The 22,340-nt window shown below is 43.1% G+C and overlaps 1 protein-coding gene across 1 annotated transcript in view; it reads right to left on the reverse strand.

Annotated features, from left to right (window-relative positions):
• Positions 1-8,801: 8,801 nt before the first annotated feature.
• Positions 8,802-22,340, reverse strand: part of SLC13A4 (solute carrier family 13 member 4) — a 39,996-nt gene continuing 26,457 nt past the window's right edge. Inside the window, exons 10-16 of the mRNA XM_025202877.1 lie at positions 21,466-21,567; positions 20,254-20,355; positions 13,608-13,705; positions 12,237-12,367; positions 11,424-11,585; positions 9,939-10,076; positions 8,802-9,251 (exon numbers count right to left, since the gene is read on the reverse strand). Coding sequence (XP_025058662.1) covers positions 9,114-9,251; positions 9,939-10,076; positions 11,424-11,585; positions 12,237-12,367; positions 13,608-13,705; positions 20,254-20,355; positions 21,466-21,567 — 871 coding nt within the window. The 3' untranslated portion in view covers positions 8,802-9,113. The remainder of the gene's footprint in view (positions 9,252-9,938; positions 10,077-11,423; positions 11,586-12,236; positions 12,368-13,607; positions 13,706-20,253; positions 20,356-21,465; positions 21,568-22,340) is intronic.

A 22,340-nucleotide genomic window follows, 5' to 3' on the forward strand; every position in this document is an offset into this window, starting at 1 on the left:
CGGACTCGATGATCTATTGAGGTCCCTTCCAACCCTAACATCTATGAATCTATGAATCTGTCAAAACTTTGTCTCTAAACCAGTCATATTTCCTCTATTACCCTATAAAATTATTTCAACACATAATGTTGATTTAGTTTTCCCCTTGGGTTATATTATGATCTTTCTGCTCATCACAAAGATGAGGAGGCAAAGAATAATTAAGGTTTCTCCATATTTATTGGCCATGTAGCCTGCTTTGGCATTAAAAATGCAATTTATAGCTCAAACTTTCATCTGATAATTTACAGCAGATGTCACGATTTTTTTTATCTCACATTATAAAGATTTCCAAATAAAGGAAACCAGGCACATCTGTAGTGTTATATAAATAATGGATAAATTAATAACAACGGCTTGATTTCTTAAATGCTCCTCAAGGTTAGGAGCACTTTGTACTTCAGTCCATATTTTACTTCCTGTTTCCCACCTGGAAAATTGGAGGTCTGGATTATATTTCAGAAAGCAAAGATTCCTATCAGTTTCGAAACCATGGCACAATACATTTCAATTAATATTTTCTCTCAGACCATGCTAAATTATACTAATGCAAGCTGCAAATTAGATCTTCAAGTAGCAAAACATCTGAGCATGTGATGCACAATTCCTGCCACACTTGTTTCAGGAACAAGCTAGAGTAGGTTTGACATCAGAAAGTATGTGGCAGGTCACACAGACAATGTGTTGACTCAGGGCATCTCCAAGACATCTGGCAACAACCTTTTCATTGTGCTCATGTACTGTGGTCAGAAGATAGATCCATTTAAAATACCTGGGGACATACTTAGATAAATAGAATGTAACAACTCCCTTCACTTGAAAAAGTTCCTAGTAGGATGCAAGTATTACCTTCACTTTCCATATGCCTATATAGCCTAAACACACACTTTTGAAGCCATGTGACCGGCTTGTTAGTACTTTTCATAACTACCTAGCTATCCCAGAATACCTTGCTATAGCAAACTGTTGAGTAATCCTGATCTTCTCACTGCGCAGGTGATAGAGTGTTACTTCAAAGACCTTATGCTGGCCAGGTAGCTCCAAAGTGGGGCTTCTATGGAATCTGCATCTAAATCCAGGTTATTTCCATTTGCCACAGAAAGTGAAAGGCAGTTGCAGAGTCATTCACATTTTATCCCCCTTTAATCTACTGCTCTGATTCCTCCTCTCTCTAAAGGCTGAAAAATGTTGATCTCTGATTAGTTATAATGGTTTTGCAGGAACCTGGGCTGCAATTCCTGATGGTCTGATAGCAAAGGATCTTGTCTCAATGTGTTAAATGCTAGAGGATAAACTCCTGGATCCAATAAAGCCAATAGCAAGTTCTCATTGTCTTCATTGGAGCCAGGTTTTCAACCATCGCATTTCTACAGAGTTGTCAGCAACGTCTTACAATAGGTTTATGTTATCTTCTTCAGATTTTTTTCTTAGGAGATAGTCTCCTAAGATAGATATATTTCAGCAAATAAGGGTGAAGAAAATGTGTCATGCTTTGGAAGGCCAAGCTTGATTCCATATGCTTTACAGCCCACAAAGGCATAAAGGTTGGAAAAAGACAAAAATCAGTGCAATATGTTTAAAATGACAGAAGATTAATGTTGTGAACATAAATGACATTTGTAAAAAGAAGTTTGTGACATGACATTTCTGTACAAATAGGTATCTATTCTAAATGAGACAGAGTTACTTTTGTGTCTTAGACAATAATGCTTCATGAGGTAAACAGTAGAACTGTAGAGACAAATCCCCCATATTTCTCTAATTCTCTCTCTGGGGGATTGAAGAAATAAATATTGTGTTCAATTTGTAAAACTTCTCAGTAGTGTCTGCTAACCTTTATTTTACAGAGTCCCAAGTGGTGGCTCCCATTTAGTGAAGTGGTATTGATATAGAATGGTTACAGATGTTGTTCACCACTCCTTTTGAAACATGCATGAAAATTTATATCATAACCAAAAAATGTCATATTTCCTTCTTTGAAGAATAAAGCAAATTGCAGAATTTGTCCTCAGAACAGATGTTCCTTGCTGTGGTTTTATTTTGTCCTTGCAAAATATATTAGGGGCCAAAAGAGAACCAACCATAAATCTATGACAGAACCTATGAATTCAGGAAGAAATGTTTCCCCTTGATTTATACTCCTTGTTGTGGACTGCAGCCTTATCTACTTTTATAATGTTTAAAGATTCTCTTAAAACTTGAATCCTACATTCATACTAGGAGGAAATGTCAAAATAACAGTCTAACAGCTTGAGGACAACTAATAATGGACAGAGCTGCATTAATGCAGACCTCCAATATTTTTCCCTAACCATGCTTCAAGACTCACATGGACCAACTATCTCAATAAATGAAGGGAGGTCATTCTTCATAGTGTTTCCAGCCATTAGTTTCTCTACTAATATTGTTGCCCCCCCCAAGAGGTCAAATACCATTACGTATGCTGATGGTCATCTATGGGAGGTGCTCAAACCTGCTAGGAAAAGGAATTCCAATCCAAAACCCTTGGTCATGCTGAGCAATGCCATTTTTCTGCAAACTTCAGCTTTGCAATCAATGAACTGTCTTATGTGGTAACGTACTGATCAATATGGAGAAGGACAGAAGGAGCCAGTTCTTTGTAATCCAGTCTTACATTTTATGAGTTAAAATTTACAAGCACAAAGGAGCAGCTGCCATGCAGCTACCATGTAACTGCAGAGCAAAAAATTGCTGTCAGTGTAAATCCTGTGTAACTCGGTTAAGTTGACTGAAATAATTCAGGAGTTATAGGAATATAACAATTAGATATTTAATCTTAAAAGGGCACATCTACACGTGCCAATAATGTATGGGAATAAACTGCAGAGCTTATTGCTCCCAGGAAGCTCCTGGGTGCACCATTTATACATGAACCTGGACCATAGCACATTTTGCTGGTCAGGGCAGCCCCAGCTGGCAGTGGCCCTAGGGGTCAGCCTGCCAGCCCAGGGCTCTTCCAACTTGGCTCAATGCGCTGTGGAAGGGCTGGCTGGGGCTTGAAGGTGCTCCAGTGCAGGCTAGCCAGCAGGCATTCCCCACACTGAAGCACTCTCATGTCCCAGTCAGCTGGGGCAGCATCTATACATGCACTGCTGCACACAAAAAAAATCTGCAGCACAAAAAAACTCCACAGTATTTAAAAGTAGTACCTTTCTGCAGAGTTTATTAACTTCCTATCCCCTAGTAGGGGCTCACATGTAGACATGAGACATTTACTGAGCAGTTAATTAGTCAACTGCACAGTAAATGTCTCGTATAGACACACCCTAAGAGTTCTACTTAACCTTTCTCTTACAGAAAGGATTGTAAGACGGAACAATATAATGCAGCTACTAGTTAATATGACAGAGTGATTTTCGATGGAAAAGGAACTTTTAGTAGACTAAACTAAATATTCAAAGCATCTGGAAAGGACTTAATTTGGAATCCCAGTTATTTCCTTTCTAAAAAAAAATCTTTATTTTTAGTTTCTGACTAAGACAAATCTGTTTTATTGTGGGTTTTTTTTCTCCTTTTGCTCACTTATCATTTATTCCATGGGTGACTGGTGCCGCCTTAGTCAGGGGGGCATGTCCTCCCCAGCAACCAGTCAGCGACTCGGGAGGGCAGTCCCTCGCAGCTGATCCCACCGACTGGGGGGGTCCCCCCGCGGCCAATCTTGCTGACCTGGGGGGGGGACAGGAGGGGTTCCTCCGCAGCCGATCCCACTCCTCAGCTGGTGCTTGCAGGGGGGGACTACCTCTCCCACCTGTCCCTCCTGTCCATCACGTAAGCGGCAAGTGCGGCCAGTCAGGGGGTGCACTGGTGCTCTCAGGGGGTGCACGTGCACCACCATGCACTCCCTGTGCACCACCACTAATTTATTCACTCCAAATACTTGCTACTCAGAGACCAGTGCTGGTGCATTTGTTGTAGCATATAATTCACATTCTCATTTAGCATACAGTGGACTCTGGTCCAAATTCTGCCCTCCAGATACTTTCTTATGTCCTCCACTGAAATGACAGGGAGCCCTGTTTTATGTTGCTCTGTAGTGAAAAAAAAATGCTGTTATAGAAATTCCATTTCTGTGAACAGCCAGAGCTGCCAAAAAATTGGAACTTGGCAGTCTGGGGTGCCAGCAAAACCAGGGTACACTAAGATCACTGATGTAGTTTCATAGTTGGTAGGGTCGGAAGGGACCTGAGGAGATCTTCTAGTCCGACCCTCTGCCTTGGCAGGAAAGAGTACTGGGGTCAAATAACCCCGGTCAGATGTTCATCCAACCTTTTTTTAAAGACCTCCAGGGTAGGAGCCAGCACCACTTCTTTTGGAAGTTGGTTCCAGATCCTAGCCGCCCTGACAGTGAAATAGCACTTCCTAATGTCTAGCCTGAAACTACCCTCCACTAGCTTGTGTCCGTTGTTTCTTGTGACTCCCGGGAGTGCTCGGGGGAACAGGGACTCTCCCAGTGCCTGCTGGTCCCCCTTGACTAGTTTGTAGACTGCCACTAGATCCCCTTTCAGCCTTCTCTTTTGGAGGCTGAACAGGTTCAGGTCCCTCAGCCTCTCCTCGTAGGGCCTGCCCTGCTGCCCCCTGATCATGCGGGTGGCCCTCCTTTGGACCCTCTCCATATTGGCCACATCCCTCCTGAAGTGCACGCCCAGAACTGGACGCAGTACTCCAGCTGTGGCCTGACCAGTGTCGCGTAGAGGGGGAGAATCACCTCCTTGGATCTGCTCGAGATGCATCTGTGGATGCACAACAAGGTATGGTTGGCCTTCCTGGCCGCGTCCCCACTTTGTCAGCCCATGTTCATTGTGGCATCAATGATGACTCCAAGATCCTTTTCTGTCTTGACACTTGCCATATGGTTTATGGCAACAGTGTAGGGATATAGCCAGACAGCCAGGGTGGAGAGGTAGCGGTGATTTCTAGTTGCCACCATGACTATGATTGAGATCATGTAGCTAATAGCAGCAGTCCATTTTTTGCGCCTCCCTCTTCTCCACACCTCAAGTCAGCACCCAGGGCCCAGTTTGCTCTCCTCTAATTACACCACTGCTTTGTGGGAATTTCTTGATGAAGTTCACTCCTCTGTAGGGTTACCATACATCTGGATTTTCCTGGGCATGTCCTCTTTTTGGGTCCTCCCATTTCAATCCGAGAGGTTTTTTAAAATATCAAGAAATGTGTCGGATTTTGCTTTGCCTGTGCTCAGCATCAAAGTTTTTTCCCGGTACTTCCTGGCTTACCCCAGCAAGGAGCTGCTTAAAGCTGGAGGGAGCAGGGGAGGGGGATTGTAAGCTGGGACATCACATGGGTCTCCACGCCACCCCGCAGCTGCAGGCAACTAAGTCGGGGGGAGGTGGGGGTTGCTGGTGTTGGAGGGCCAAGGCTGGGAACTGTGGGTGTGTGTGGGTGTGTGTGTGAGGGGATGGGTGTGCAAGGGGGTGGTGCCTACGCTGCCCAGGCACCAGGGCTACAGCAGGGTGGGAAGGCGGGGGAGGTGTCTGCCCCTCCAGCGGGGGAAGAGGGTGTGGTGGGGGTTCGTCAGGGACAGCAAGGAGCTGCATGGACAGCAGGGATGGGGGGGCAGGGGGCTGTTGGTCAGGAGTGAGGGGCACCAGCAGGGCTCAGGGGGGCTTCAGCTTGGGAGTGAGGGGAACCAGAGGGTGGGGGACTCTGGGTTGGAAATGCAGGGCACAGGCAGTGTCAGGGGGCTGTTGGTTGGGAGTGAGGGGCATCAGCAGAGATGCAGGGGCTACAGGTTGGGAGTGAGGGGTACCAGCATGATCTGGGGGGTGAGGTACTCTGGGTCAGGAGTGAGGGGCAGGGGCAGGGCTGGGGGGTGCTGTGGCTTGGGAGTGAGGGGCAGGGGCAAGGCACCAGCATATCACTGCCTCTCCCGCAATCATATTACCCCCTCCCTGCCCCACAACAGGTGTCCTTTGTTTTGAAACTGGAAATATGGTAACCTTACTCTCTAGGGCTAGGGACAGACATTACACATACACCAGTTTAAGTGATCAGAAACTGGCTTAAACCTGTAACAGAACAGATGTTCAGTGCATATAAACCAGTTTGAAAATGGCTGAAACTGGTTTGAGATAAACCTGGTTGAATGTAGTATCCGACTTAACTGATTTGGGTCAAACCGGTCTATGCAATGTCTGTCCCAGACCTAGATGTCTCTGCCTCAGTCCTGTCAGAGCTGACATTTATCTCTTTGGATTTATGAAAATAAATCTGCAGATAATTTTGTTTATTATTATTTTGGCATGCAACAGTTATTTAGAAATGTCTTCTAAACAAAAACTATTGTTGTGAAGGGTGTTCATGACTATCAACAAGCATGTTTTTACACTAAGGTCTCACTGACATTGGTGATGACCATGCTAATGACTTTTCATTTAAACTAAATAAGAAAGCAATTAAATGTTCCTTTGTTTGGTGATAGCTAGAGCAAAAGAAACCACTGGCCAAGGCATAGACCAAAATAAGAAGGCCAGAGAGAAGCAAAAGATGGGCAGACTTGGCCTTCACTAAAAACACAGGATCTAAGAAATTTGGTTGAAGCTGTCTCTGAGTGAGAGAGACAGGAATCAGAATACAAACAGCCTAAAAAAGGAGCAGCATGAGTTTAACATTGGGAATAAACTAAGAAAACAAGATATTTTCTTTTGGGCAGGGTGCTGACTGGAAGGGCAGGCTTAGAAACTGAAAACAAGGAACTTACCTCCTGTTATTTTGTCCCTTCTGTACTCAGAAAAACAGGACTTTGCGTACATTCTTTGAAAATTAACAGGACTGCACTTTGGAAACACCTGATTCACATAATCCATGTCTCCACCTAACAGAAACAATCTGGTAAGATCCCAGATCTTGGCTAAGTGGTAGGTCAAAAAAGGGCAACAATACTGATGGGACCCAGTCTCCTTTAAAAAAAGGCATTTGACCCAAACAAACACAAAAAATAAACAAGTTGTACACTGCACTGCTGCAACTCTGTATAACTCATCAATTGGACTTGAACTCAAGATCTTCAGCAAAAGCTTTCCCTATCTGAACTAAAGGACTTAACTCATTATTGGAAGAAGCAGCAAGCAGCCTTCCTGTGCGTTGCTGCAAAAGAAAGGAGAGGTATGACATTTACTAACCCATGGTTTATGCTACACTGTCAATCTACAGGAGTCCATCTTAATATATTTTTCAGGAACAAATTCCCAGCAGATACATTCTATAGACCTTGTTTTGCCAAGTTGTGTTGCCTCCTTCATGTTGCCTTCATGATAGTACTAAGAACTATTTTGATCGAGGAAGAACTGGATAGATCCCCTAGTCCTGTCATATCCACCTCTACCAACACATGCACATCTTGTTATACCATTTTAATTACAAGCAGAAATATGTGGAAACCCTTTCTTTAAAAATCAATATGCCAGTACTAAAATTTACTCTAATCTTTGTTATGCTGAACACTACTTGGGTCACAGCGAGACATGTATTTGAGTCTCATTTATAGTCTTACAAAGCACAAGGTCATGACATGGTGAATAATTTATTTTATTGACATTATCTTTACATTGTATAGACATTTACACTAACATTGAAATATACTGTTTCCAAATGGGAAGCCTATTGAACAAAGCCACATAGCAAGTGATTAAATTGCAACTCTAAAGTGATTATATGGGACCCAATTATCCTAATAACCAGATCAAAGGTTTTGACGTTAAATAAGTGATTAAAAACAATATATATCATAAGGGAAATCTAGTGGGGATAACTGGGATACAATCAGTAATGAAAGGCACCCACCTTTATAAACATAAGAGAAAATGGTCCTTTGGTGTGCTGCTTTTCTGCTGTATCTTGAAGCTACCTTGGCTTGGAGCCCCTGTTCTCTGGGCTGCTAAAGAATAGGGGTGTGTGTGTGTGTGTGTGTGTGTGTGTGTGTGTGTGTGTGTGTGTGTGTGTGTGATCTCAGTGTGAATGTTGTGATGGTGAGATCTGTCAATGCCATTCCTACAAGCCCTCCCCATCTTAGTTACAGAGCAACATTGATTGTGACCTTGGAAAGGACTACCCCTTCTCTATCAATAAAATCAACAGCAAAGGAAACATAAAGAGAACAAAACTGGTGGCCATGTCAGGGTTTGCTGGGAATTGCTTCCGCTGCAGGACTGCCGTGGACAGCGTCCACACCAGAAAAATAAGGAATGAGGAACCTGACACTTCCCATCTGAGATCCTGAGAAGACTCTGAAGTTCCTCTTTCCAAAGAAGAGACTGAAAGTATTCCAACATGTAAATTTTCATGTGAGGACTGAGGACAAGCCCCAGGTCCTCTCCCATGTTGCCATGTCCAGGTCCCTCATTCATCCCTGCCTGAGTAGTAGTTTCTCATCTCCCTTTCATGTGGATGCTACACATTTTCTAGTCAAATTTTTCTCTAGTCCACACAGATTAGCTAACAGATTGAACATCTTTAAGTAATGATGACTCACCTCAAGGAAAAAAAAAACCCCAAACAAACCTGCATTTACAATAATTAGTCTTAAAAAAACTCCAAGTTAGTAAACTGAGTCACCTTCTATCTTCTGTGGACATCAGAATGGAAGGAAAGTGTATGTTATTATAGTATGTTGTATAGTATACTACTATATTAATGTTGTATACTATACTAGTATATACTTCAGTTTTCTCACTGGGATCATATATCCCCTATTTGAAAGGGAAATGTTCAATTTGATTGCTCTGTAGTGTAAGGGAAGCTCTAAGTTGGATTTTCTTGTAGAATTATGGTAGCACAGGGAAAGAAGCAATAAATCAAAGCAAATCTGTCTTGTTTCACGGTGATTTTAAAAAGTGAAAAAGCAATGCAAATTTTCACTTTAGGAAATAAAGGGCAAGGTATCTTTTTTTAGGAGAACAACCTGTGGACTTGCTTTATGTTTTGCTCTGGATCCTGGATCTATATACACTCAAGTTTCTTCCTTTCTTTTACATGTGCAATTTAGATGAAATATTTGCCCCTGCCTGCTTTGGTTTTGCAAGTTTTGTCACTGCTTATTACAACTGACCAGTTACATTGCTGACCCTTGCCCAGTCTGGAAACGTATTCAGCTGGAAAAGGCTAATTCCCCAAGTGTTGATGGCTATCAGGACAACCACTAGACCAATCAGATTTACACCCAGCCCAGCTTTCACCTATGAAAAACAAGCACATGAGAGCACAATCAATGTCAGTCAGGTAAAAAGTGTTAACTAGCAAACTCAGAAGGCAGTAGTCTGGGTACTAGCAAGCTGACAATCCTCTGTTGTATAAAGAGCAAAGTAAATGTGCTGACTACAGTAGCAAAAAGGCCCAGTGAAGATTTTTGTGTGTGAGAGTGCAGACAGTGTGCCAGAAAGGAGGCCAAGAGTGCATGATAAATGCAATTCATCACATAGCTTCACAGTTTTCCATATGGACATCACCACTATATATTTAGCTCCTGGATTTACTTCCCACATGGCTAGCGTGATAGCTACATGAAAAACTGCAGAGTTATATGATATATTCATTTATCATATAATTCTGGCTTCTCCCCTTTCATTCTGCTCCTTAATCTCTTTCTTTACAGACTGCTATTATATTGGAGTTACAGAATAACATGAGTGATTTTGTGTTGCTAGTTCTTTGGTACCTTTCACAACCACTGTATTAATGCCAAAAAATTAAGATGACATACATGCATACCTACAGCAGATATTCCGAAATTGTCAGCTACCATGAAATAGCTGTGGTGCAAACCAACCATCTGTTACTATCATGGTTCCCCTTATTATTTCCAGATTAGTCAGTGGTTTCTGTTTGCTTCAGGGCTGGGGAATAAAACTATTCTCAGAACTTACCATGTCTTTGATCTGGCAGTGCCCATAACTGAAGACAATGGCATTTGGAGGGTTGCCAACTGGCAGCATCACAGCAAAAGAGATACACATGGTTACAGGAATCAGAGTGTATAAAGGGTTGATATGCAGGGTTTCTGACTGGAAAGACAAAGAAGGGGTGGGAGAAGAGAAGTTTCACTCTGCCATTTGGTTGTTAGTAGAAGGCAGAAAAAGTTATCTCATCTTAATTGTAGGATGGTTTGGTTTTGCAAGTTTTGTCACTGCTTATTACAACTGACCAGTTACACTAATAATCAGGATTATTAGAAACTCCTTGGTTCTTTACATTTTGAGGTCTAACAGTAGGGTAATTTTCCTTCAAGGAGTTGTAGAAAGCAGAGTACACTAAAAATGTCAGGTATTGTTTAACCAGAAACTTTAGTCAAACTTTTAACATGCTTTAATGGGGGTAAATGGGTTCTTTCTCCCATTTACTTCTCCTGCCCCTTGGCACTGCAGGAGATCTGTAGTCTATGCTGCTGCTTTTGGATCTAATTAGCGCAGCTCCAAACTGCATCTAAGGTAAATCACTGTCCATTGAAACAAAGGGCTCCCCTCCTCTAGTAGTTGAACATGTGCTTCCATGGAACACTTTTCATTCCTAGTCTGGGGAATGAGGCTGCATTTTTGGACTCTAAATTCAGATTGCTTCCCTATCACCTCACCGTGTCAGTCATTAGGTTGCATTTGTGGAGAAACACATTTCACAGGTGAGATCCCTGGTAGACAGTATTTCTCATGATATAAAATGCAAAAATGAAGGCAGGTTCCTGTTGCCTTCACTGCAGTTAAAGCAATGGTTTCTGTATACTAATGTAGGATATAAGTGGTGTCTTTCCTTCCACTCTGCCTTTGATGACAAACTCCCTTTCCACATTGTCTTGCTTTCACAAGTACCTCTGTTCACTCTTCCATGCTGTCCTTATACTTGGTCTGTCAACTTGCGCACCAAGCCAGCCCCCTCACTATATTTAGAATCCCCTTCAGAAGTCACTTCTTCCCTCATACAAAGTGAATAAGAGAAACATTAGCTAATGAATAATAGATACAAGATCTAATAAAAAGTTAAATCAAGCCTAAAGCTGTGTACAAGCTTCAGCAAGTAACCACATGCTCTTATTGTGTGATCTATTCTTTTTCTTCCCTTATCTTCCTCTTCTCATTTCTGTTACTCTTAGATTGTAGGTTCCCTCAAGGCGTATTTGCTTATTTTGAAAGGACCTCAATAAGACCTGAAAGCATATGGGTGGTCAGAGTATTTACTAATGATATCATATTGCACCCAGGCCTGTTGACTGGCTAAGGTAATGCTTCTAAACCTGACAGCACCACAGCAGCACTGAACCAAGTTCTTCATCAGCTCACAGCTGATACCCTAACACCTTGAGATAGTTCCCTAAAGCTTATTGGGAAACAACAGCTTAAAACCCCATTGTTTTTACTCACCATACTGCATAAAATAGGCAAGAAGATAGTTATGGTGGCTGGGTTACTAACGAACTCTGTTACCATGGACACCAAAATGCAGGCCAGCAGAGTAACAGCCCAGTAGGGGAGGCTGCTCAAAGACAACATCTGGCGCCCAATCCATGTAGAAAGGCCAGAGGTCTGAGAAAGACAATAATGACACAATGAGGGAGAACATGGTATACTGAGAAATGCAAACCTCTTGTCTGAGAGACTTTGTAATGAAGAATTTCACCAGCAAATTATGGTAACTTTAGTTCAGTTGGCCATTCCCTACATACCCACTTCAGCTTCATGAGTCAATGATTTCAGTCAGTCTCTAATAAACCCCAAATATAAAGTGGTCCATGTAGTTGCTTAGCAGATAGATCAAACCTGAATGGGTACAGAACTGTCCTTCCTGTCTCTTCAAGAGTACAGCTGAGGCCCGCTGAATGCTCAGTGAATGATGGGACATTACAGGGACTACGTCTAAATAAAATGTTCTCAAGCTATTTAGCACAGTGGGAGCCCAACCCTGATTGGGGATTAGGGTGCTGCTCTTATGATAATGATAGTGATATGAAGTCCAGTCATCAGGAGAGAGATTATGCAGCAAGTTTTTGAAATCCCCAATATAACTGACTTTCAGAACAATGGCCCAGAGATGTAGATGACATGCCAGTTGAAATTGCAGAGGAATTTTGTTGCCAGAACTGTCAGAACATCAAGGGGTTAAATAAAGATCTAGGCTTGTAGACATTTTAAGGGTCCATATACCCAAGTAATGGAGGATAACCTCTAAAATACTACCTTGCATCCAGCTGCTAAAGCATATCCTCCTCCAACAAGAACTACAATCTCCCAGGGCATAGTCTTCTGGAAGTCCTTCCAGGTAATTATTGGCTCCATTGAGTTAATGTTTGCAGAATTCTCTCCATCTCCTATGTCAAAGCAAAATAAAAAATAACACAGCTAATGTTGCATTAACAATGTTACATTTCTCTAAATTGTAGAGGATATCTCACTGATTTCTGTCTGTGTGACATTAAGCATATCTGCTGTAATGTACTCTGTATATAGCTACTCTTAATGGCCCATCTGCAAGAGACAGCTAGTACAGAATGCAGTTTGATTCTTCTATGACTGTCTATGTCTCAGGAAGAAGGGTGCCTAAATTTTCTGATGCTTTACCAGCTTCTTATTGGCTTCTGTTAGTGGCACTGTTGGTTATAAACTCCTGTGGCTTTTAAGTCAGATCTATTTGAGAGACTAACTCTTTTCCTATGTAAACTGTGTACAAACGATTCCTAGATAAGAATGTTTAAGATCTGGTTCCTATTTCTGAGGAGGTGGTCCTCATCTTTTCACTCCTAATAGAGCCATAATACCATACAAGGGCCATTTATAGTCCCAGTCTTTCCTGTGGGTAGTGCTAACTTACTTTATGGGGCCAGTTTTTGTACGGAAATGGACTTTGTGTTAATGCAGTTTTCCTAACTTACGTATTTACTTGCAGCGGCAATGAAATACTTGCATACAATTTCTAATAATTATTTGGAGTCAAGTTGGAGGGTTCATGCCTTTGTAGATACTGGCATAGCCCTGCATAACAGATCCCTGATCCTGATTGTGACTTCTGAGTGCTACCATAAAGTAAATATTAAATAACAATAATATTTGTTATCAAGAAGAAAATGATGGTTAATGTTGCCAGAGAATGGCACTACATCTCCCTACATTAGCAGATAACAATAGGAATAGACCCAGAGACTTTTTTGTGTGTTAAGCAGTTGCTCACTTTTCATGCAGTCCCAATATGACAAGGGCTATGTCCATCTGCATTTTGCAACAGTCTACGTTGGAATTAACATAGTGGTTCTCAGCCTTCTCTAAATCATAATCATGTGTTACAACAGAAAAAGTTTAGGGAAGTAAAGGGAAGATGGGATGATGGCCATAACTTCTTGAAACTTGTTTGTGATCAAATGGCTTAAGAAAGATATTGAGGAAAAGGTCTGATATGATAGAGTATGGAGTATAAGAAACTGAATTGAGGCATTTGCTTGCTTGAGAAAGATTCTTCTGTCTTTGAGACATTTGCAGAGACCACCACCGTAGAGCAGAAACTCTACAGGTGTTGAAAAATGGGTCAAGTTTCATGCAAAAAAAATATCTTCTCACCTTCCTCCTTCTTTCCAAAACGTGGTTTCTTTGCTGGGATCAGGAAAAGAAGAAAGCCAAGGAATACAGAGACAGTAGCATCAGTCCGGTAGCCTTTCCTAAGGAAAAAACATTTTGATTATAGCAAAGACACACTAAAGGAAGTTTGCTGTAGTAAAAGCATGGGTGCAGACCCTGTTAAGGGTGTTTTCAGTGGCAAGGCTGGGGAGTTAACCTTGGTTCTCATGTTTGCTTGAATTCTTTTATCATGTTTCTTTCTGCAACATATCATCTATGTATTTATCCCATATATTTAAGTAGACACCTATTTAAATTAGGGTGGAAGTGTGCTGCACAGCAGCTTCTTTAATCCTGCTCTTTTCACCACATGTCCCCCTCACTACTGAATGGTAGAGGGGCTCTGGCAGCCCTGTCACTTGCTGCTGATTGGCCAGGAAGCAAAAACCAGGCCATATTTTAAATCATGGTTTTTGTCTCCCAGTCAATCAGGAGCAAGTGGTGAGAGGTGGGGCTGATGAGGCCCCTCGGCCAATCAGTGGCAGGATGGGTTTTGGGGTAGGCAGAGGGGAGTGCAGTGAAAAAAGCAAGATTGAAGGAGCCCCACTGCAAAGTGCACTTCTGCCATGATTTAGGTAGGTCCCTAATTATAAGGGAAAAGTGAAATAATTTCAGCTTGTTTCAGTGCCAACACAAGTAAAATAATGTACTTGTATCTCTCTAACAGTGCATTCAAACTTAGCCTAATTGAGGACTATCTTGACTTTTTGCTAGAATCCTAAAGATTAAAGCGAGTCAGGTTCCAGGTTCCATGATCTACCCAAGGTATATTGATGACATCTTCACTGTATGGACACATGAGAAGGAATTTCTAAAGACATTTCACTAGGTCTTTAATAACTTCCACCCCTCCACCAACTCTGGAATGCTCTACCCAACAAATTCATTTCTTAGACACTACTGTGAAGGTTTGCAATGGCCACATTGCCACCATATTGTATCAGAAATCAACAGACCACCACAGCTACCTTCATACCACCAGCTTTCATCCTAAGCACACCACTAGATTCATCATCTACAGCCAAGCTCTATGTTACAACTGTATCTATTCTGATCCCACTGACCGTGATGCACACTGTAAGGTTCTAAAGTAGGGATTCCCACCATTACAATACAACGCCAAAACTACAGACACTCAAATCAACAAAGCCAGACTTAAACCCTATGCTGACCTGGTTTGAACACCTTAGATACATCATTAATAACCTCCTGGAAAGGGCTGGCTGTCTTAAAGTAGTCATGAGGGACAAACCTGTCCTCGTCATAGGCAGCCCCCCAACCTTAAATGGTGCCTCTCAAACAACAGGTTACCCAACTCCCAGTCTCACTGAGGCACCAGACCTTTCATCAGATTCAAATGCCTTCTGTGCCCCAACATTGATATAGACCATCATTGGACCAAATCACATGGATTATAACAAATGAGGTTTATTAATGTGCAACTCCAATAATGCCATATATGCCATCACCTGGTTACAGTGCCCCTCTGCTGTCTACAGCATACAGAACAGACAGGGTGATCCCTACATGAAAGAATTAATGACAAACAAACTGGCATCAGCTGTAGAAGGACATATAGGCCTGTGGCAGACTACTTTGACCATTTTGAACACTCCATCACTGGCCAAGTTTTAAAAAAAATATTTGAACATGAAATTGCGGAACAAGACATCATTCATAGACATCATTCTAATTTCTCTCTCTTATATACTGCGCATGTCCTTTCTCAGCATCTGATGACATGAGTTTCAGCTCATGGAAGCTTGTCCTATATATATCTACTTTGGTTAGTCTGTAAGGTGCAGATCTACCCCACCTTCTAGTTGACTTTAGACAAATGTGGCTAATTATGGGCATGTCTACACCTGCATTTGATCCAGGATCAGTTTACTCGTGAGTAAACTACTTGTGAGAAAGTGATCCCAGGCAGGCATCTACACATGCAGATATTTGGGAACAGATTTGCTGCTCCTAGCTGCAAGCTGCTTCCACTTCCTGGGGCCCTGCAAAGGGCCCCTGTTGTCACCAGGAGGAGCTCGAGGCTCTGGCTGCACCTGCCAACAGCTGACAGCCATTTTTATAAAGCAGCTCTGCTCCCTGGCTAGCTGCTTTTCTGGCCAGAAGCAGCATGTAGAAGCCAGGACCAGCACGTGGCAGCTCTCTCACTGCAGCCTCTGCCTCCCCATGCCATGGCTGCTCCAGCCCCTTTCCCTGCCCCTGGCAGCAACGCCCAGCACCCTGGGCTCCTGCTGGCCATGGTGCCCCCATGCCATGGCTGCTCCAGCCCCTTCCCCTGCCCCTGGCAGCAACACCCAGCACCCTGGGCTTCTGCTGGCCCTGCTGACCCCAGCAGGGGCCCATCACTGAGGCCCTGGGCAAGCCACCAGTGGGGGCCAGAGCACTGGGTGTGAGAGGCGCTGGCCAAGCACCTCCTCCTGCACTCCTCACTGTAGCCTGCCTGGACAGCCACCCCGCCCCACCACCCACCCCAGCACCAGGCTCACTGCAGACAGTCCTCAGGAAAACACACCATTGCCCTCACAACAAATAGACTCCCCCATCCCTCCCCAACAACAGAGACCTTCCCCCCGTCCCTCCCCAACAACAGAGCCTCTCCACCACCCACCCCATCCACCACCAATAAAACATCCTCTTCCCTGTGAAAACTATTTAAAACAAGTGAAGTGATGTGGCTGGGGAAGTGCCCTCCTGGGGGGGGGGGGCCTAGAAGGCAGAGTCCACCCTGGCCTCTGGTTATTCCCCAATGGGTGCGCACGCTGAGGCATGCCTGGTGGGCAGGAGGCACACCCATGAGCAATGGCAGCTGCTGGTCCCCTGGCATGGGTGGCTCCCCCTCTGGCAGCTGGTGTCCAGGGCCAGCAGGGCCAATGTGTGGTCCTAGCTTCACTGCTGTTCCTGTCCTGGGTGCTGCACAAGGAGAAGTTTGCATGGACTGAGGGGTGCCTGACTCACTATGCACCACTACTGCTGTTTGCCATGGTGCCCTGGGTACACCGGTGGATCTGGCATAGGACCCTGAGCTTCGACAGTACAGGGAGCAACCCCAGGCTGCCCTGCAACCTCTCCTTCAACCTGGAGGGTTACCTGTGGCTGTGCTACACATCCCTTCCCCCCACAGCTGAGAAGGACATCATCACCAGCATTGATGCATTCCTCACTGTGTGAGGGGCCCATGCCCACCTAGCTGGGAGCACATGCTGTTCAATAAAGTTTGCATATCTCCTGCCTCCCCCTAGTGGAGGACTTACCACGTGGCTGGGGCTGGTGGTGCAGTGTGGTGCAGGGCTTGATAACTGATAAGAAAGTAATTAACTTCTCAAAGAAGGATGAACCTGCACCACCTGTCTTCCCATAGTGCAGGGCTTACCATGTGGCTGGGGCTGGTTGGCCCTGGCTGGTGGTAATGGTGTGAAGCTCTGGGTGGGCTCATTGGACAGCAGGGCACAGTGTGTGGGTGCCCGGGAAGCCCCAACCCCAGGAGGAGCTGGCACTGCTGACAGCTGGCTGTGTCATGGCTGGCACTGCCTCATGGCTGGGACTGAGGCTGCAGTGCTATTGGGACAGGGCTTGGCCTGGGCTCCCTCAGGGCTCGGCCTGGGCTGGTAGAGGCTGCAGGTAGGGAGCTCGGCAGAATGTGCTGCTGGCACCCTGAGGGGCCCTCCCCAGCAACATGTCAGGGTGGGTGCCAGGCCAGAGTGGGGGCTCAGGCAGGTTGCCTATGCTGCAGTACACAGCATGGCTCCAGCCTGGGTCCTGGGGCATAAGGATGTCTGTCAGCTGCGGCATAAAGGGCACGGTCTTGAGGGAACTCCCTGACTGATGGGTGTAGTCGGAAATGGAAACCCACTGTGTTCTTGACCTTCATGCAGCACTGCTGTGCTGACTGGTCATGCCTGCACTCCTGAATCCAGCCTGGAAGCCCCTCATAGACATGAGCATTGGAGCGCCCACTCTGTGCGAACTGCTGCCACACCTTTGTCTCATCCCACAGGCCCACAAAGTCGCCAGTCTCCTCCTGTGACCAGTTGCAGTCCTGGGAGGTGGGGTGTGACATCAGCAACAAAGCCATTGGGCTCCCACTCTGGGCCTCCAGGCCTCTGCGTGGCTATCCCTATGCTGCCAGGCCTGGACAGCTGCCTGCAGCACCCAGTGCAGAGGCATGGAACTGGCAGCCACATGGTGAGGCCAAGCCCCACAGCACCTGCAGGCTCTGGGCAGTCTGCTGGGGATGTACTGTGAGCAGCTGGAGCTGGCCTTAGTAGCTAGGAGCTGCCTGCAGCTGGGCCCAGATGCTGGCAGGCCTGGCAGGAGCCTGCAGCACCCTGCAGGCCTGGACAGCGCAGGCCTGGCAGGCGTGCAATACTGCAGTGCCAGGCAGCGGCACCAGGGTGTAGGAAGGCTGGCACAGTTGGCCTGGGGCCTGCACAAGGGGACATACTGGCCTGGTGTGGCCTCAGGCTCCCTGCATCTGCCCCAGGGCTCTGAGTGCCTGCAGGCTTTTCAGGGCCTGAGGCTGGGGCTGCCAGAGAGCTGGCCCAAGTCTGGGGCAGGAGAGATTCCCAATCTTGGAGCCCTGGGGTTAGCCTGAGGTTGGCCTCCTAGTGACAGGGCTGTCTGGGAGCAAATTTCTTCCTTGTTGTTGTCTACACACATGTTACCATGCAGTAACTACTCGCCAGTAACTTTGTTACTTGCATTTGCAGGTAGCAAATTTACTCACAAGTAGCGTTTTTTACTAAATAGTAAGCCTGTGCATGTGTAGATGCACACGTTTACTGTTCAGAAAACAACACTACTGCGCAGTAATGCGTCTTATGTAGATGTACCCACTGTCTCACAGGCTCCAGGTAGAGTAACTCATAGATGCTTAGTAAAATAAAACATCTTAACAGATTCATACCAGCTGAATAACTTGCGCACTGTCTATAAAAACATTCTCATGCAAGCAAACAAGTATGTATAAATTCATATGAAGATGTTAGATATTTTCAGTCACAAGTACAGGTGCTTACACTTTCAAATGAGGAGGCATGCCTGTGCATAAGTAACTTTGTAGAGAATAGCTGAAGACTTAGTAGATGTCCTTCAGAAAATGTATCAATACATATGAAGGGTACAAACTCATGTTTGCTTTTTATTTGAGCCAGTGTACTCTAGCCAGACACAATCATTATTACAGAATGGCTAATAATAGCCTCATCAAATCTATGAATCTACTAATCTATTCCACACAGCTTTCTAATTAAGAAACAGAACTTCTTGTAGTATTCCCATTGAACCCACAGTGATAAAAAATTATGTAAGTTAAGAGATACTAAACATATTTTGGGAAAAAAAACCTGGACATTATCTTTGTGCATGTATGGGAGAATGGGGAGGATTACTGAAATATATATATATATATACACACACACTTATTTGGGAACTTATCACAGCTCAGAGGACCTGCAGATTAAAAAAAATGTCTTGGCCTGGGCTTCCTCAGCTGCTGGAAGGATATATATATATATATATTTTTTTTTTTTTAATCTGCAGGTCCTCTGAGCTGTGATAAATTCCCAAATAAGTCCTGAACCTGAAAAACAGAAATTCTATTGGAAATTTACTTTCAGTTTGAATTTGAGTTTGAAGCAAGGTGGAAATCTTAAAGCACTGGAAGAACAGAAATTAAAATATATAAATATTTTAAAATCACATCTCATGTGTCCATACAATAACGCTTATATATGTGTACGTGTGCATGTGTGTGTGTGTGTGCATTTGTCCATATAATGACTCTCTCTCTCTCATATATACAATATCAAAACAAAATGTCTAATTGTTTCCATATATGTGTATATGTATGTGCCTATATATATATGTATGTGTGTGTGTGTCCATACAATGACTCTCTCTCTTTCATATATATATATATATACACACACACACACACACACACACAAGTAAAGCTTCTGTTTTGATATTGTTGCAATATTATATACATTCCATATAGGATAATGTGTTGTCTTAAGTGTACTTTTAATGTCATATAAAAGCCTAAATTGAATTAAATAAAAGAAAAAAGACAAACCAATTCATTTCAACATTTTGCCACCAATGTTTCTGCTTTACTGCAAAACATTTTGATTTTGACAAAATGAACAGTCTCTGTTGGAAAACAATTCAGTCAAAAACATTTTTACAGGCTTAGTATGAATGATAACTACAATCAAACCCAACAGCACTGACATAATCTTGGGAGCTCCCCTGTACAAACATTTTTTTTAGTGTGTGTTTTAATTTTGGGTTTTGATCTTCCATTTGTTCCCTTTGGAACACATTTAGCTTATATATTCTAACAGAAGCCTGCGATCTGGAGAACTACAGACACAATTTTGGTTGTGTGGACAGAAAGTGATAAATTAATGAAAAACGTCAAATTAGGATTTGGATTGAAACTAGGATTTATCTTGGTTGAAAGGGCCTGGCCTGTTGAAATTCTATGGTCAATAAATAATCAAATAGCCATGCTAGAAGCCTCTAAAAACTGTTGCTTTATCCTTTTGGAACTGATAAGAAAGTAACTTACTTCTCAAAGAAGGATGACCAGCCTGGTACAAAACCAGGCTCCCGTGTAAACCAAAGCAAGGTCATCAGGATGAAAAAAAAACCAGTCACCATTTCAGGATAGCTACAGGGAAGAAAAAAAAGAAAGAAAAGAATCTGAGATCAGCACTAAAACCCAAAAGCAAATTCCAAAGGGAGGAAGGAATTAAAGAGGAATTAGGAATTGGTTCCAACACAAAAGCAATAAATTCCAGAAGGAGAAGAAAACATGAGATCAGTCTGAACTAGAACTTTACATTTGGTTCCCAGCTGTTACCAGCCCAAGACAGAAAAAAAATAAAAATAAAATCAGAGTATTTCATTATCTGCATTTGCACTTAAATTTGTATATGTATTTTAATGTCTCAGGGAGATATTTATGAAGCCAAATCACTACAATATTTTTCTTCTTATATATTTACATCATTCAGAAACTGAAATACTGTGACAGGAAAGAGCTTGCATTATTCTTGTGCTGTTGATGGCCCTCTATAGCACTGTTCAAAAGCCTACGAAAAGCATAACACAGATGCTCATATAAATAAGCATACATATTTAAACACAAAATAAATACCAAACTAGAGCTGGCCTGAAGGGAAATAGATTAGATTTAAATTAAATAAAGATTTAGGTTCAGCAGCTGAATTGTGGCAATGGGTTGGATTCAGATTTGATTGTTCTAAAGCTTTGCAAGGCATCTAATGAAATTTGAGCTAAATGTCCAGAAATCATTCTGGAAGAGCTGCTCTCATGAGATCTTCTTCATGCCCAGGCTGAAAGGTGTAGAAAATACAAAATAAGCTCTTCTTATGGGATTTCTGCCACATCCAATGCAGAAGTGGAAAGCAGTTCTTTTCTGTTTTGCCTTCAACCTAGAGCCAAAACTGGAGGGGCAAATCCAGATTAACAAACTTGAATTTGAAGCCAGTGTCCTCCTCCCTTCTCCCTCCCTAAGAAACAAAAATTCATAGGTGTTTCTATTAAAGTTTCTGGGTGGGTGTCATTTTTGTATGAGACCACACACCTATCTTGCAAAGAAAGAAAAATAAGTTCCAAAATAAAGGAGCTGAATAATCAAGAAGGGAGTACTGAGAAAACATATCCATCATATGACACAAAGGCAGCATGGAGGACAAAAGAAGTGATTTGTTCTAACAGGGACGGGAAAATTCCTCAAGAATAGAAATCTTTTTACCTAATGTTTCCCAATTTCTCATATTCTTCTCGAATTCTTTTCTCTGACAATTCTTCCCGTTTGGTCTTCTTCTTCTTGCTCACAGAACAAGTCTCTTTAAAACTGAGGATAATTTGGCAAAGGAAAATGAGAGAAGGGAGTCAGATATCAGAACAAAATCAATTTAGTACACAAATCAGGCAACAAGATGAAAATACCGAGGACCCAAATCTCACAGTTGTCTGAGCTTTGCTTTCTGCAGGACCTGGGAATGAAATGGGAGGTGGTTGTTGTATATCACCTTTGCACTCTCCTAATCCCAGGGTTACTGGGAGCCACTCCAAGGGAGAAGCAGTCTGAAGGCTGTTCTAACTCTTTCCAGCTGATAAGCACTTTAATGCAAATTGGTAATGGCCCACAAAGGGAGCCATTCATGGGCAGATCTGGGATTTTGAAAAGCGGGGTGCAGATGGTATGGCACATCATCACATATAAAACAATACACATTTTCCTCCAGTTAAAGAGAAACTAGAAGCTTTACCAATATGGTAGGGGACTAGCACTATATTATTCAGTTTAAGATTAAAGCAAAAACAAATACAGCTTTAGGAATGTCCACTAAGTTGTTAAATTATATATTAAGTTTCAAAAAACAGAACAAACTAGGCAAAAAATAGTCAAAATAGTCAAAAGATGTTGTTTCATTAATCCTGTACTCATTTAATTAATTGTATCTCTCTTATTCAGAAATAAAACAAAATTTAGCCTTCTTTAGCATTTTGAAAATGCCTCCAACGTTTCACTGTCAGTCATTTATCTACCAGAATTAATGTTACCACACCTGACATAAGGTTTTTGAGCCGAAGCCAAAAAATCTGCAGGGTTGTGAAACAGAA

The sequence above is a fragment of the Alligator sinensis genome, unplaced genomic scaffold (genome assembly GCF_000455745.1).
Source record: "Alligator sinensis unplaced genomic scaffold, ASM45574v1 scaffold957_1, whole genome shotgun sequence".
NCBI lineage: Eukaryota > Metazoa > Chordata > Crocodylia > Alligatoridae > Alligator > Alligator sinensis.